Raw genomic sequence first — 16,510 nt, 5'->3', positions numbered from 1 at the left:
GCTGATGTTATTGCACATACAGCAGCTTACGTACTCCCCACCACTCACCAGAACACATGTGCTGGTATGCGATTACAGCTGTGTATAACAGCTAGTAGTTAATATAATAGCAACAAATGCTTAATCATTCTTCGATATCTGGGCTTCTTGAAATCGTGTTGCCACATGAAAATACTGACATAACTATTCCTTCTGTAATGGTAGCTTCAACATAAAGAACTGACAACATAGTACTGTTAATAAATAATGAACATGTGGAGGTCCCTCATGTTCTGTTGATGATAAGCAATATCCAGACACGACGGCTTGGCAGCGGAGATTAAATCTCCGGTAAACCCTGCTATTTGCATTGCTCCTAGTCTGCATTTCACCAACATTCGTTTGAACATCACAGCATTTTATTAGGCATGGTATTGTTGGAAGTAGCATTCCATTGCCTTCCTGTGATATTTGAAGCGATTTACCTAAGCCGGTTGTAACGGACTTTCAATTTAACATGGTATCCAAAGCAAGACAGAACTTGATATTTTTCACTTGTCAGAGGTAAAGAACTGATATGTGACATAAACGTTCTGCCATTATTTTGGAAAGACACACTGATGTTGTTTCTAGTGTCGTATCGTGGGAGCCACCTGGACTGACATGTAGGTCGCCTCTGGTAGATTCACAGAGCTCTGACAGCACACCAATATGTCCTCATGTGTTATCTCCTATGAGTCAATCTACAGGCACCATCTGTCAACAGGGCAACGCCCGTCCTCGTACGGCACATGTCTCTATGGACTAGCTGCATGCTGTTGAGATACTCCCTTGGCCAGCAAGAACCTCCAGTCCATCCCCGATGGAACTTGTGTACGACTAACTCAGGTGTCTAATGCAATAGTCAGGACATCAAGGTCCCATTAAAACAGCTACTTCTATATCTACATCTACATACATACTCCGCAATCCACCATACGGTGCGTGGCGGAGGGTACCTCGGACCACAACTACCATCTTGTCTCCCTGTTCCACTCCCAAACAGAACGGGGGCAAAATGACTGCCTATATGACTCTGTACGAGCCCTAATGTCTCTTATCTTTGTGGTCTTTCCGCGAAATATAAGTTGGCGGCAATAAAATTGTACAGCAGTCAGCCCCAAATGCTGGTTCTCTAAATTCCCTCAGTAGCGATTCACGAAAAGAACGCCTCCTTTCCTCTAGAGACTCCCACCCGATTTCCTGAAGCATTTCCGTAAAACTCGCGTGATGATCAAACCTACCAGTAACAAATCTAGCAGCCCGCCTCTCAATTACTTCTATGTCCTCCCTCAATCCGACCTGATAGGGATCCCAAACGCTCGAGCAGTACTCAAGAATAGGTCACATTAGTGTTTTATAAGCGGTCTCCTTTACAGATGAACCACATCTTCCCAATATTCTACCAATGAACCGAACACGACTACCCGCCTTCCCCACAACTGCCATTACATGCTTGTCCCACTTCATATCGCTCTGCAATGTTGCGCCCAAATATTTAATCGGCGTGACTGTGTCAAGCGCTACACTACTAATGGAGTATTCAAACATTACGGGATTATTTTTCCTATTCATCTGCATTAATTTACATTTATATATATATTTAGAGTTAGCTGCCATTCTTTACATCAATCACAAATCCTGTCCAAGTCATCTTGTATCCTCCTACAGTCACTCAATGACGACACCTTCCCGTACACCACAGCATCATCAGCAAACAGCCGCACATTGCTATCCACCCTATCCAAAAGATCATTTATGTAGATAGAAAACAACAGTGGACCTACCACACTTCCCTGGGGCACTCCAGATGATACCCTCACCTCCGATGAACGCTCACCATCGAGGAGAACGTACTGGGTTCTACTACGTAAGAAGTCTTCGAGCCACTCACATACTTGGGAACTAATCCCATATACTCGTACGTTAGTTAGGAGTCTGCAGTGGGGCACCGAGTCAAACGCTTTCCGGAAGTCAAGGAATATGGCATCCGTCTGATACCCTTCATCCATGGTTCGCAAGATATCATGTGAAAAAAGGGCGAGTAGCGTTTCGCAGGGGTGATGCTTTCTAAAGCCGTGCTGATGCATGGACAGCAACTTCTCTGTTTCAAGGAAATTCATTATATTCGAACTGAGAATACACTCCTGGAAATTGGAATAAGAACACCGTGAATTCATTGTCCCAGGAAGGGGAAACTTTATTGACACATTCCTGGGGTCAGATACATCACATGATCACACTGACAGAACCACAGGCACATAGACACAGGCAACAGAGCATGCACAATGTCGGCACTAGTACAGTGTATATCCACCTTTCGCAGCAATGCAGGCTGCTATTCTCCCATGGAGACGATCGTAGAGATGCTGGATGTAGTCCTGTGGAACGGCTTGCCATGCCATATCCACCTGGCGCCTCAGTTGGACCAGCGTTCGTGCTGGACGTGCAGACCGCGTGAGACGACGCTTCATCCAGTCCCAAACATGCTCAATGGGGGACAGATCCGGAGATCTTGCGGGCCAGGGTAGTTGACTTACACCTTCTAGAGCACGTTGGGTGGCACGGGATACATGCGGACGTGCATTGTCCTGTTGGAACAGCAAGCTCCCTTGCCGGTCTAGGAATGGTAGAACGATGGGTTCGATGACGGTTTGGATGTACCGTGCACTATTCAGTGTCCCCTCGACGATCACCAGTGGTGTACGGCCAGTGTAGGAGATCGCTCCCCACACCATGATGCCGGGTGTTGGCCCTGCGTGCCTCGGTCGTATGCAGTCCTGATTGTGGCGCTCACCTGCACGGCGCCAAACACGCATACGACCATCATTGGCACCAAGGCAGAAGCGACTCTCATCGCTGAAGACGACACGTCTCCATTCGTCCCTCCATTCACGCCTGTCGCGACACCACTGGAGGCGGGCTGCACGATGTTGGGGCGTGAGCGGAAGACGGCCTAACGGTGTGCGGGACCGCAGCCCAGCTTCATGGAGACGCTTGCGAATGGTCCTCGCCGATACCCCATGAGCAACAGTGTCCCTAATTTGCTGGGAAGTGGCGGTGCGGTCCCCTACGGCACTGGGTAGGATCCTACGGTCTTGGCGTGCATCCGTGCGTCGCTGCGGTCCGGTCCCAGGTCGATGGGCACGTGCACCTTCCGCCGACCACTGGCGACAACATTGATGTACTGTGGAGACCTCACGCCCCACGTGTTGAGCAATTCGGCGGTACGTCCACCCGGCCTCCCGCATGCCCACTATACGCCCTCGCTCAAAGTCCGTCAACTGCACATACGGTTCACGTCCACGCTGTCGCGGCATGCTACCAGTGTTAAAGACTGCGATGGAGCTCCGTATGCCACGGCAAACTGGCTGACACTGACGGCGGCGGTGCACAAATGCTGCGCAGCTAGCTCCATTCGACGGCCAACACCGCGGTTCCTGGTGTGTCCGCTGTGCCGTGCGTGTGATCATTGCTTGTACAGCCCTCTCGCAGTGTCCGGAGCAAGTATGGTGGGTCTGACAAACCGGTGTCAATGTGTTCTTTTTTCCATTTCCAGGAGTGTATGTTCGAAATCCTGCACGAAACCGATGTTAAGGATATTGGTCTGTAATTTTGAGGATCCGTCCTTCTACATTTCTTATATACAGGCGTCACATGTGTTTTTTTCCAGTCGCTCGGGACTTTACGTTGGGCAAGAGATTCCCGATAAATGCAAGCTAAGTAAGGAGTCAATGCAGTAGAGCACTCTCTGTAAAACCGAATTGGAATCCCATCAGGATCTGGCGATTTATTTATTTTCAACCCATTCATCTGCTTCACAACCCCAGGGATGTCTATCACTATGTCCTCCATACGGGAATCTGTACGAGACTCAAACGGCGGTATGTTTGTACGATCCTCCTGCGTGAAAGATTTCTCGAATGCTAAATTTAAAATTTCAGCTTTCGTTTTGCTGTCTTCCGTTGCCAGGCCAGACTGATCATAAGTGACTGGATGGAAGCCTTCGACCCGCTTACCGATTTTACGTAAGACCAGAATTTCCTTGGGTTTTCAGCAAGATCTTTTGCTAAGGTATGACGGTGGTAATGGTTGAATGCTTCGCGCATCGCTCTTTTTACAGCAGCACGAATCTCTACTAACTTTTGCCTGTCCTCATTCTCCCGATCTTTCTTGTACCGCCCACGTTCCACTTATAGGTGCCTGTTACACGTAGTTAGCACATTTTAAAGCCGTAACACTAAATGACAACTTGTTTCGTTGATTCCAGTTGAACGACCGATTTTCTGCGGTAGTGACCAAAGACTCGTCAACATACGTGAGGAAATGCATGACGCGCGCAATAAAACCTAGAAAGAGGCACAAAGAGGAGAGTGTGACTCACCTTGACGAGGGAGCGCATGACGGGGCTGTCCATGAGGCCCTTGAGGAAGATGAGGTCGGTGTCATTGGCGCCGACGCGGCCGTTGAGCTCCTCGATGTTGTCCCGCACGTGCTGGAAGGCCGCTGCAACAAGAGGGGAGGGCCACGTTACAGCAGCGGCCGAGTGGCGCCGCGTCCCACTTGGCAAGAGATCAGAGGGACTGCGTTACTGCTACGATTCTGTTTATGATCTAAATTATCTAGCAATTCGCTTTAAACTTATTTATACATCCAGGTGCCCGTCTAACCGGAACACCGTGTATCGGTGAGACATCACTTTTCTGTCGTTTTGCCAACGTCTAATGTTGATCCGCGCTGTAACTTAAAGCGCAGCGTAGGCAGGTAGGTGAGCCAGATGTGTACCTGGAATACCGGTCAGGTCAAGAATGTCGTTCTTATGCACTAATCTATGAAAATATTGTAGTACTCCATACCCAGTTCAAAAAAACCACATTCAAATAGTGTAAATACAGGTAAGAGAAAAGCAACGTTAACACGATTCACAATATATACAGATCAAATAAATCAGCAATTGCGAATAGGGACTACATCAGCTGTAGAATGGAATGACGACAGTGAAAATTTGTACCGGACCGGGACTCGAACCTGAATTTCCCGCTTATCGCGAGCGGTCGCCTTAGCATTTTTTACCCATTTTTTTTTAGTTCGAGAAAAACAGTAAGAAAAATAGCTAGCTTACAATGAAATGACATAAATAAGGGGACAGATAATTGCAGTCATAAATTACTGCATTCAAAGAATGAGGAATGATATTCAGTCTTTAGAAGTAGCACACATTTAGCACCTTCACTGTCACCTTCAACTGATGGCAGTTCAGCATGCACATTTTCTACTCCTGCAGCCTGAGGTTCCTCATAATCATTTCTCAGACCCAAATTACTCATTCAGTAAATCCTTGATGTGTGTTCCTTCCAGGGTAAATTACGTGGACAGAAGAGCAGTCTCTAACAGCGACATCGCAAAGTCCTTCACTGTCTTGTTATTTTTTGTTAATTACAGCCTTCTAAACGCTTCCTTAGGGAGTTCAAGATCTTCCTTTGTAACGGACACCAGATGTTTGCCGTCATGTTCTTGTATCTGCTATACTACTGATTTATTTTTCATGTGTGACTCGCAGGTGAGGTTGGGGTCGGGAACGTGACCCAACCATCCCCTCTCCACGAGGAATCCACGTGTTCCTAACCTATACCTATTCTATTGAAGACAATTCGGAGCATGTCACCATATTTCTTATTGGATTCTGATACTTAAGTGTCTTGGCTTGTTCAAATGGCTCTGAGCACTATGGGACTTAACTTCTGAGGTCATCAGTCCCCTAGAACTTAGAACTAATTAAACCTAACTAACCTAAGGACAGTACGCACATCCATGCCCGAGGCAGAATTCGAACCTGCGACCGTAGCGGTCACGCGGTTCCAGACTTAAGTGTCTTCTCTAATTCATTTTCCATATACATCTTGTTGGCTATCCGTCCACGACTCACTGCCAGACACAAACTTCCATATGTCGTCAACCATGCGTCTACAATCTGTATCGGTACAGCCATTATGTATATTCCTGTACAGGAGAGACATTTTACTTGAAAGTCACTTGCCCAATGTCGGCGGATAAATAGGATATTGCAGTGCCTGCGTTATTCCAATTACGCTGCAAAGTTCCATTGAACATGCACCGGCCGAAGGAACTTACATCGTAGCCAGAAAAACACAGACACTGCACTGTCGCTTCATACAGAGATGCCGCACGGAACTGCGTACATAGTTAACAGGAAAGCGGAAACGTGGTGTCGGAAATGTCAATCTGTTATGTGATTCACGACAGTACAAGCCAACGTAGTCGCAAGCGCTTCGTCTCTTATTTCAAGGAGAGAAGGTGTCCCTTTGAAATGAATAAGTTAACGCAACCAATTTGTCCATTACATTAGGTTAGTTATGTATATTAAATGAATCGGTTCTTAAGGGGTTTGGATTGAAAAGAATTTAGTGTGGTATTTACGCATATATCTATGCCATGTTTGTACGATCTTACTGTTTAAAACATTTTACAAACAGCAGTATTATGAGTACAATCACAGGTTACGCTAGGAGCTAATGTAACAAACTCAGAAAGGCAAACTGTAAGTAAGTTTAATCGTTTCTGGTTAAATATGAACAATTTTTGCAGATGCTAAATATGTACTTAAAGAACTGCGACAGCACTGCATTCAAATGGAAACCCGAGTGAACAGAGGGAGCTATGGTAGCCGCAAAAGAAGAGGCCACTGTGCATGCTCCAAGCGTTTAACACACAGTGCCTTATGGAATGCCACGGCACTTCGCACTTCGCGCTAGAGAAAACAAAATAACATGAAATATACAAGCCAGCCGCTGTGGCCGAGCGGTTCTAGGCGCTTCAGTCCGGAACCGCGCTGCTGCTACGGTCGCAGGTTCGAATCCTGCCTCAGGCATGGATGTGTGTGATGTCCTTAGGTTAGTTAGGTTTAAGTAGTTCTAAGTCTAGGGGACTGATTACCTCAGATGTTCAAGTCCCATTGTGCTTAGAGCCAAACAAGTGTTAAGTAGGAAGCATACAATGGCTACCTTAATTGAACTGTAGCAGTTATTTGCTACTGTGGATGTCTGGGTTGAATTAACTCCTTGAAGACTAGTCCTTGCTTCTCTGGAGCGATTTATTTTGGGACAGTCGAATTACATATGTTTCTTAAAGACACTGAAGCGCCAAACGAACCGGTATAGGCATGCGTATTCAAATACAGAAATATGTAAACACGCGGAATCGGCGCTGAGGTCGGCAACGCCTATATAAGACAACAAGGTTCTGGCGCAGTTGTTAGATTGGTTAATGCTGCTACAATGGTAGGTTTAAGTAAGTTTGAAGGTGGTGTTATAGTTGGCGCACGAGCGATGGGTCACAGCGTATCCGAGGTATCGATGAAGTCGGGATTTTCCCGCACGACCATTTCACGAGTGGACCATGAATACCAGACATATGGTAAAATATCAAATCTCCGACATCGTTGCGGCCGGAAAAAGATCCTGCAAGAACGGGATCAACGACGACTGAAGAGAATGGTTTAACGTGACAGAAGTGCAACCCTTCTGCAAATTACTGCAGATTTCAATGCTGGGCCAAGTGTCAGCGTGCGAACCATTCAACGAAACAACATCAATATGGGCTGTCGAAGTCGGAAGCCCACTCGTGTAGCCTTAATGGCTGCGCGACACCAAGTTTCACGCTTCTCCTGGTTGGTTCAAATGGCTCTGAGCACTATGTGACTCAACTTCTGAGGTCATTAGTCCCCTAGAACTTAAAACTAGTTAAACCTAACTAACCTAAGGACATCACACACATCCATGCCCGAGGCAGGATTCGAACCTGCGACCATAGCGGTCTCGCGGTTCCAGACTGCAGCGCCTAGAACCGCACGGCTACTTCGGCCTGGGCCTGTCAACACTGACACTGGATTGTTGATGAGTGGAAACATGTTGCCTGGTCGGATGGGTCTCAATGCATCGAGCGGATGGAAGTGTACGGGTATGGAGACAACCTCATCAATCCGTGGTCCCTGCAAGTCATCATCTAACTGTTCAAGATGGTGGAGGCTCTGTAAGTGTGTTGGGAGTGTGCAGTAGGAGTGATATGGGACGCCTGATACTCTAGGCACGACTCTGACAGGTGACACGTACGTAAGCATTCTGTCTCGCCACCTTCATCCATTCATGTCCATTGTGGATTCCGACCGACTTGGGCAATTCCGGCAGGACAATGCGATACCCCACACGTCCAGAATTGCTACAGAGTGGCTCCAGAAACACTCTTCTGACTATTCCACTGGCCATCAGACTCCCCAGACATGAATATTATTGAGCATATCTGGGATGCCTTGCAATGTGCTGTTCAGGAAAGATCTCGACCCCCTCGTGCTCTTACGGATTTATAAACAGCCCTGCAGGATTCATGGTGTCAATTCTCTCCAACACAACTTCAGACATTGTGTGTATTGAACCGGGAACCTAGAAACGACGGAGAGGCGTCGTTCCCGCCGTAGCCCTCAGTGGTTCACAACAAGCTACAGCAGTCCACTCACCCCACCGCTGCCCCACACCAAACCCAGTGTTATTGTGTGGTTCCACCCCCCAGTGGACCCCCCTCCCCCCCCCCCCCCCCCGGGAACGTCTCATACCAGAGGAGTGTAACCCCAAGTTTTTGCGTGGGAGAGTAATTATGGTGTACGCATACGTGGAGAGAGTGTTTGCGCAGCAATCGCCGACATAGTGTAAGTGAGGCGCAATAAGGGGAACCAGGACGCATTCGCCGAAGCAGATGGAAAACCGCCTTAAAAACCATCCACAGGGTGCCCGGCACACCGAACTTCGACACTAATCCGCCGGGCGGATTCGTACCGGGGACCGCCACAACTTCCCGCTCGGAAAGCAGCGCGTTAGACCGCGCGACTAGCCGGGCGGGGTGTTGGGTGGTTTGAGGGAAGAGACCAGACAGCAAGGTCAACGGTCTCATCGGATTAGGGAAGGACAAGGAAGGAAGTTGGCCGTACCCTTTCAAAGGAACCAGCCCGGCATTTGCCTGGAGCGATTTAGGGAAATCACGGAAAACCTAAATCAGGATGGCCGGACGCGGGATTGAACCGTCGTCCTCCAGAATACGAGTCCAGTGTACTAACTACTGCGCCACCTCGCTCGGTTGCCTGGCGGGCACTTCAGACATTAGTCGAGTCCACGCCTCGTCACGTTGCGCCACTTCTGCGTGATGTATGGATGTGAGACCTGGACCATTAGAAAGGCTGAACGGCAAAGAATTGACTCCTTCGAATTGTGGTGTTGGAGGAAACTTCTTAGAGTTCCATGGACTGCAAAGAGAACCAACAGATCAATATTGGAGCAAATAAAACCAGATTTCTCCCTGTAAGGTCTAATGTTAAAACAAAAGCTGACCTACTTTGGACACACAATGCGAAGGCATGCCTCGCTGGAAAAAACATTAATGCTGGGGAAGATTGAAGGAACTAGAAGAAGAGGACGTCAGAGGAAGAGATGGATCGATGGCATCACAGAAGCAATGTGTTCCAACCTGGAAGGTCTACGGGAGACAGAAAAAAGTGGAGTGATTTGGTTCATGGGGTCACGAAGAGTCGGAACCGACTAAACGAATAGGGAGAGAGAGAGAGACCAGTTTCTTTGGCTCTTCAGTGTGAAACAAGCTACTGGCTTGTCATTTTCCAGTCAACTCGTTTTATTGTATTTAATTAGTTGATAAGCGTAAAATTATTTGTTGAGGCAAGCTTTCAACAGAGCAGTTACAACACTGCCAGAAAGACCAAGGCCACAAGTGTTTTTGATTTCTGTTCCTCTTCCTGTGTACACTTAATATCTACAATAAATCTAAGTTCAACATCACACAATATAAACAATTTTATTCCAAATCTGTTCCTTTTATTTGGTACATACTGTCTGAAAACAAATCTACCTTTCCACAGAATTAGAGACTCGTGAATACACAAATCACTTTATGGATTTAGAATTAACTTGAATTTCACTGTCAAAAAATTCAAAATACACTTTATTTTGTAAAGCCTATTCGTCCTCTCCGCGTCTCACAAAACGTCTGCATCACTAAAATGTAACATTCGAAGAACGTCAGAAATCTGTACCTAGGCATTTCTTTCGAAAAGAAAGAAGTTTCAGTCAATGGGTCTGTAGACCAAAGGTCCTTTATTCTATCCTTTTTTACGTGAGACATCAGCACGCAGACTGCTAAAAACTGACATATTTCGTTTGCACTTGTATCTGTCCACTGCATCCCCCTGGAAGATCCTTGACAGCGTTCTTTCACTACTTTGCGAAATCCGTTTGTTTCACTGATAATGTATCCGTAATTGCTTGTCCAAAACAATCTCAAAAGATTCCTTTTCACCAGGTTACTCACTTAGTCCACATTGAAGACTCCCTCCAGAATTATCGTTAGAAAAAGCGCAGTTCTGAGGTGTAAACACGCCATTTCTTAACCATCTATTTTCACTGTTTCCGAGTTTTTCCTTCTTTCTCGCTTGTAAAGGGCCCGGTTGGTGAATAATCTCAACGTCACTCGATGAATCTTCGCTTTCTCTTGATAATACCTTGGAGTCTTTGTGGCCTTCGAATTACTACCAGGTTCCCGCATTTAGCAGTATTTATCTAATTTCATCGTCACTCAAACCTTTCGAACGAGTCATTTTCATCAAACACGAAAATATAAGTGCAAGCACTGAATTTAGTTCCCACAGATCGAATGCATACTAGACCTCCTTAAAACGCAGGTAGATACAGATGTTCGCAACAGCTTTCAGCACCATTCATTCACAGAAGGGAGCAATCGTACCGATGCGGTGGCAGATACACAAGACAAAAAAAGCGAAAGCGTACCCGGACGCTCGTAGGCTGGCGCGACAATATGGCCGCCTCCGTACTGGTACGCCGTTCCGCAAAGGGTAATAGTAGCATGTAGTTACTACATTCACAATAATTACCTATAGCCGCGTGAGATGGATTTACAGCCTTTTACCTGCCAGACATGCAGTTGTCTTGCTTAGGCGAATTATACATCATTTGCGGACCCTGTCGGGGGTGAGGCAGACGTTAAGGAAAACGAATGTTTAATTTAGAAAAAAAAGAGTGGACAAAATCAGAAGCTTCACTAATATTTCGTGACTATTAATTAAATTTTACTTCTGGAATACGCAACTCATAAAATATTTCGTGTGCGATAAACTGGCTTGGTTCAAATGGCTCTGAGCACTATGGGACTCAACTGCTGTGGTCATCAGTCCCCTAGAACTTAGAACTACTTAAACCTAACTAACCTAGGGACATCACACACATCCATGCCCGAGGCAGGATTCGAACCTGCGACCGTAGCAGTCGCACGGTTCCGGACTGCGCGCCTAGAACCGCGAGACCACCGCGGCCGGCGATAAACTGGTATGCTGCTGTAATCTGTAACACGTGTGACAAGCCCTTCTGCACATATGCCACTCGCTGCTATCGTGGCTAAAACGAAAGATCTATTACAGTCAAAGAAAACAGTGATTAACAGCTTCCGCAGTGAGCGTGGTAGCATTTCTTAAGCGGCGCACTGTGTGTACTTCTGTGGTGACATTGTACCGTGAGTAGGCAAACCGCCCGTTGAGAATAAGCCACGTGCAAAATGCAATGAGGTATACGTCACTGATGTGAGAGGAAAACAAAGGAGCACGGCTGTCTATTTTGTAGCCAGTGCAAGACGCGAGTCTAGACGGCCGGGGTTCGATTTCATATCGATCCTATGATTTCGTTCAAATGGCTCTGAGCACTATGCGACTTAACTTCTGAGGTCATCAGTTGCCTAGAACTTAGAACTAATTAAACCTAACTAACCTAAGGACATCACACACATCCATGCCCGAGGCAGGATTCGAACCTGCGGCCGTAGCGGTCGCTCGGTTCCAGACTGTAGCGCCTAGAACCGCACGGCCACTCCGGCCGGCTATGATTTCGTCTGTTGCTTTTTTTCACCATGGCAACGATTCGTTAATGTGAAAACTGCCACGCTGCACTTTTGTTTGGAGTCTCAGATTAAACTGTAGGTACCCCCTATAACCAGCTAAATACGACAGTTGAAAAGCGCCGGCCGCGGTGGTCTAGCGGTTCTAGGCGCGCAGTCCGGAACCGCGCGACTGCTACGGTCGCAGGTTCGAATCCTGCCTCGGGCATGGCTGTGTGTGATGTCCTTAGATTAGTTAGGTTTAAGTTCTAGGGGACTGATGACCACAGATGTTAAGTCCCATAGTGCTCAGAGCCATTTGAGCCATTTGAACAATTTGAACCAGTTCAATAGCGGGAGGGAGGCGAAAGTGTACCACCCCCAAAAGAACCGTGCTTAGTAAAGCACTACAACGTTCAGTCTAACTGACTGGCTGCATAGTCCACATACACCTCAAAAACCGGTAACATCAAATTTGCCCTATTGACAATACGCTGTATAAGATTATATTCATGTCACTCTGACTCTCCAACCAGAGAAACACTTTTACCTTGGAATTTTGTGTTCTTATTTTCTCCTTTTTAGATTTGTATCGCAAGGCATAAATCCGTGGAATATCGAATGGAAACGATGTGCACGCTAAGCATTCCCCGAAGTGAACCAGTTACGGCACGTCCCATTTTATGGGCAGCAGTATCTAACATGGAAGTCCTACAGCCTGTCAAACCATGTGCTGTCCGGATTTGGTGCTTTTATCTGTGTTTATCTCCAAACTTTTGAGATTTTAACTTTATACAGAGTTGACGAGGACGTAGAAAGTGTGGTAAAACGCCAATTGCGCACAGTCGGGGTGAAAAACTAGCAGGTGTGAAACTGCTCGGAATTGGTTCGGAGCCTGGTCTCGGCCTGGTTTATGGCACTCTTCTCAATTATCAGAAGCTCATACCAATTAGAAAACGAGTCTCGCTTTACCATTTGTTATACTGGTTACGAATCTTTCGTCTCATTGGTAACACTAGATGCAGCCATAAGCTACTGGTGCAGCATTGCAGCAACAAATAGGTCGAACTGTCTGGAATCAGCTAGTCCCTTTGATGCTAGAAGATATCAGTCGACAGCCACACTACTCTTGAATGCAGATGATTTCACACATCTACTTAGACCTACTCTCTGCTCGTCTCCTACTTTTTTATTGGCCTCAAGTTTCCTATAAAGCAGGAAAAATATAACACAGACACCTATCAATCTAAAATAGGGCCTCTTAGACACGGAAAATCGGGCGCTTGCAAAGCCAGGTGCAGAGAATGTCTGCACGGACGTCGCTACAATTGGGCTTAATTCGCCTCAACTCGGCTTGCATGATCAGGCCGCAGCGGTGCACTGCCGAATGCGTTGATAAGACGGCTTATTCAACACTGAAACAGGTAAGCGCAAGACATTTACTAGAATAATGGAACAACCTATTCCGAAAACAGCAAAGATTTCGGATCGTCCATTTAACCCGGAATGAGAACCCCTTATTTATTTGTTGGTAGTGACGATAAAGCCAAATGTCTAATCTGCGGTATAGTAATTACGTGAGTAAGGAAATCGTCTGCTGGAAGACACTACAGCAAGCTGTATTCAGAAAAGTATGGTGAAATCATAGGGGACGCCATAGAGGAAGAATTAAGGAAGTTTCAAACTCCTGCAGAAGAGAATTCTGTATCCACAAATGAGGTTTGTATCGATACTTTAGCATGTTTATTTTGGTTACAGGTCCTGCAGAACGAAGTGAAGTTTTTTTTTTTTACATTCCTCTCGAAGGTGTATTCGTTTTCGTTTGTATTATTCCTAACAAAATCTTTTTACTGTAATTTAGGTTCAAAAAATGGTTCAAATGGCTCTAAGCACTATGGGACTTAACAGCTGAGGTCATCAGTACCCTAGACTTAGAACTACTTAAACCCAACTAACCTAAGGGCATCATACACATCCAAGCCCCAGGCAGGATTCGAACTTGCGACCGTAGCAGCAGCGCGGTTCCGGCCTGAAGCGCCTAGAACCGCTCGGCCACAGCAGCCGGCTCTATTTTAGGACGAAAAAGATGAAGGGAGTTGCGAAAGGACTCAGAGATAGTAATAAAGTTGCTCTACGTCTAGCAGCAGTTGGGAAGCGGTTTATGGAAGGGCCATTAACGAAGAATATTTTGTTGGACATGGTAGAGACAATGTATACCACATCAGCTCCCGCATGCAGCAGAATACCATTTTCCAGTATGACACTATCTCGGTGAATCAGCGACATTGTCGGGAATTTGTGTGAACAACTGGCAGCCAAAATTTAAAACCTCCTAGCGTGTTACATAACACTTGATGAGTCCACAGATGTTAGTGACACTGATCAGTTAGCCATTTTTTTGTGTGGCGTGGACGACGACAAACACGTAACGGATAAGCTCCGGGATACGATTTCGATGAAGGACACAGCTACAGGGGCGGATATTTTAGAAATGGTTGAAGTGGCAGCTGAAGAAATTGAACTCACTTGCGAAAACCTGTTTTCCGTAACCACATTAGGGGCGTCAGCAATTCGCGGTAAATAAACGGGTTTATCGGCCTGCTGTGGAAAAAAGTTAAACATGCCAAATTTGCCTTCCGTCCATCGCTTTGCACGCCAAGAGACTCTTTGTGCAAAAGTTATCGGTCTTCAAGACTTGATAAACATAGAAGTGCGCATCGTGATCACTATTCGTTCTTAGGGGATCGTTCATCATCAGTTCAAACAATTTTTGATTTCATCTAAAAAGGAGTAACCAGATATCCCCTGCCACGCCGAGGTACGCTGTTTGAGCAAAGGAAAAGTGTTTTCCCGATTTTAGACTACGTCACGCCTTAGCTCAGATTTTGGAAGCCACTTTTGCAAGACCCTGTATGGGCAGCTGATCTAGGATTTTTAGCAGACATTATGGCCCCCCTAAATTATTTAAGTCTGAAACTCTGAAAAGAAAATAATCTCATCAACAATATGGTCGACGAAAGAAAAGCTTTTGAACGTAAGCTACAGCTCCTCAGAAACAACCTTTCAGAGAAAACTACGTAACGCTTTTCTGATCTAGATTATCGATAGATAAATTTTATCTTTAATAAGGGATCTGGATTTTAAACGTGGTTTATTCAAAACGGTACTATAGTTTTGTTTGACATTATCTGCGCGGGGAGGAGCGCGTTTTGACAGATACCTCGTGCTACAATTCCTTGAAAATGAGTTTAGCGACCGATTCCAGTTAATGTACCGTTGTATCACTAACAGCAAAATGAAGTCGATTTCGTTAAATGTGCATGTGTAACATTACCTTACAGACAATAGTCCACAGTACCTGTATATTAAAACATAACGCCTTTTAGTACTTCAGAGCAACTTTATATGTTACTTTCATTCATTGACATTTAACTTGAAGTCGATACTTGATGTATTTGTAAAGTACTTTTCGATAGCAATTGAAAGTGCACCTCCCGATAGACATTTCGAAGAAATCCATTTGCAACCCCATGACTATCGAAAGCATTTATTTTACAACATTGCTGGTCTTGGTTAGCTGCAAAACATAATCTGCAATTATGCTAATCCATAAACTTACGACTAATGTCAAAAAGAATAACAAATATATCGGTATCGGAGGATACAGGATCCTCAAACATCCCCGGACCTCAAAAAATAAATTTCGCCTGGTAATTTATGGCGACATAAGCTTTCAGTGTTAAATTAATCAATCAAGAAGGATCCTAGCAGATAGGAAAAAAAACAATACTTCAATACTTCATCATGATAAATTAACAGGCACATGAATCATGTATACTTAATAGACGTGACCACACGAAAACATATGACATCAATGAAAAATGTCTAACATTTACATCTATCTTCTGCAAACCACTGTGAAGCGCATGGAAGAGCGTGTCCCATTGCAACAGTTATTGTTTTTCTCCCGTTTCATTCATGTATGGAGTGCGGGAAGAATGGTTTTTTTCAATGCCCCCGTGCGCGCTGTAATTAATTTAGCCCTGACCTCGCGATTCCCGCGGGAGAGATAAGTAGGGAGTTGACAAACTGCCTATTGGCTTCTGTCTCGGGTTCTTCGGCCGACGTTCATCTAATGATTTTTCTGACGTTTCGCCAGCACGAGTGGCTGGCATTGTCAAAGCTTCACCCTCCATTGCCGGTGGTGAACTGGAGGAGAGCTCGCGGCCGCAGACTATATGTACCTGGCGCGCCAACGTCCGAGGGCTTCTCCGCGGTCATTTCCGGTGCGATTCTCCTCTTGCTACCTGCGACGGTCGTTCGCTGCAGTACGGGCAGCCAGGATCCGTTTACCTTAAGGCTTTCCTCTTTCTTGTTGAAACTGTCGGCCGAAGTGGCCGTGCGGTTAAAGGCGCTGCAGTCTGGAACCGCAAGACCGCTACGGTCGCAGGTTCGAATCCTGCCTCGGGCATGGATGTTTGTGATGTCCTTAGGTTAGTTAGGTTTAAGTAGTTCTAAGTTCTAGGGGACTAAT

The 16,510-nt window shown here is 45.9% G+C and overlaps 1 protein-coding gene across 4 annotated transcripts in view; it reads right to left on the bottom strand.

Annotated features, from left to right (window-relative positions):
* LOC124777902 (protein PALS2) overlaps positions 1–16,510 on the bottom strand; it is a 354,157-nt gene that overhangs the window by 205,189 nt on the left and 132,458 nt on the right. For all 4 annotated transcript variants that reach the window (XM_047253444.1, XM_047253446.1, XM_047253445.1 and 1 more), the window contains exon 2: positions 4,403–4,524. In XM_047253444.1, coding sequence (XP_047109400.1) covers positions 4,403–4,524 — 122 coding nt within the window. The remainder of the gene's footprint in view (positions 1–4,402; positions 4,525–16,510) is intronic.

This window comes from Schistocerca piceifrons, chromosome 2, assembly GCF_021461385.2.
Source record: "Schistocerca piceifrons isolate TAMUIC-IGC-003096 chromosome 2, iqSchPice1.1, whole genome shotgun sequence".
Classification (NCBI taxonomy): Eukaryota; Metazoa; Arthropoda; class Insecta; order Orthoptera; family Acrididae; genus Schistocerca; species Schistocerca piceifrons.
The sequence above is the reverse complement of the archived record's forward strand: the minus strand, read 5'-3'. Positions and strand labels throughout refer to the sequence as shown.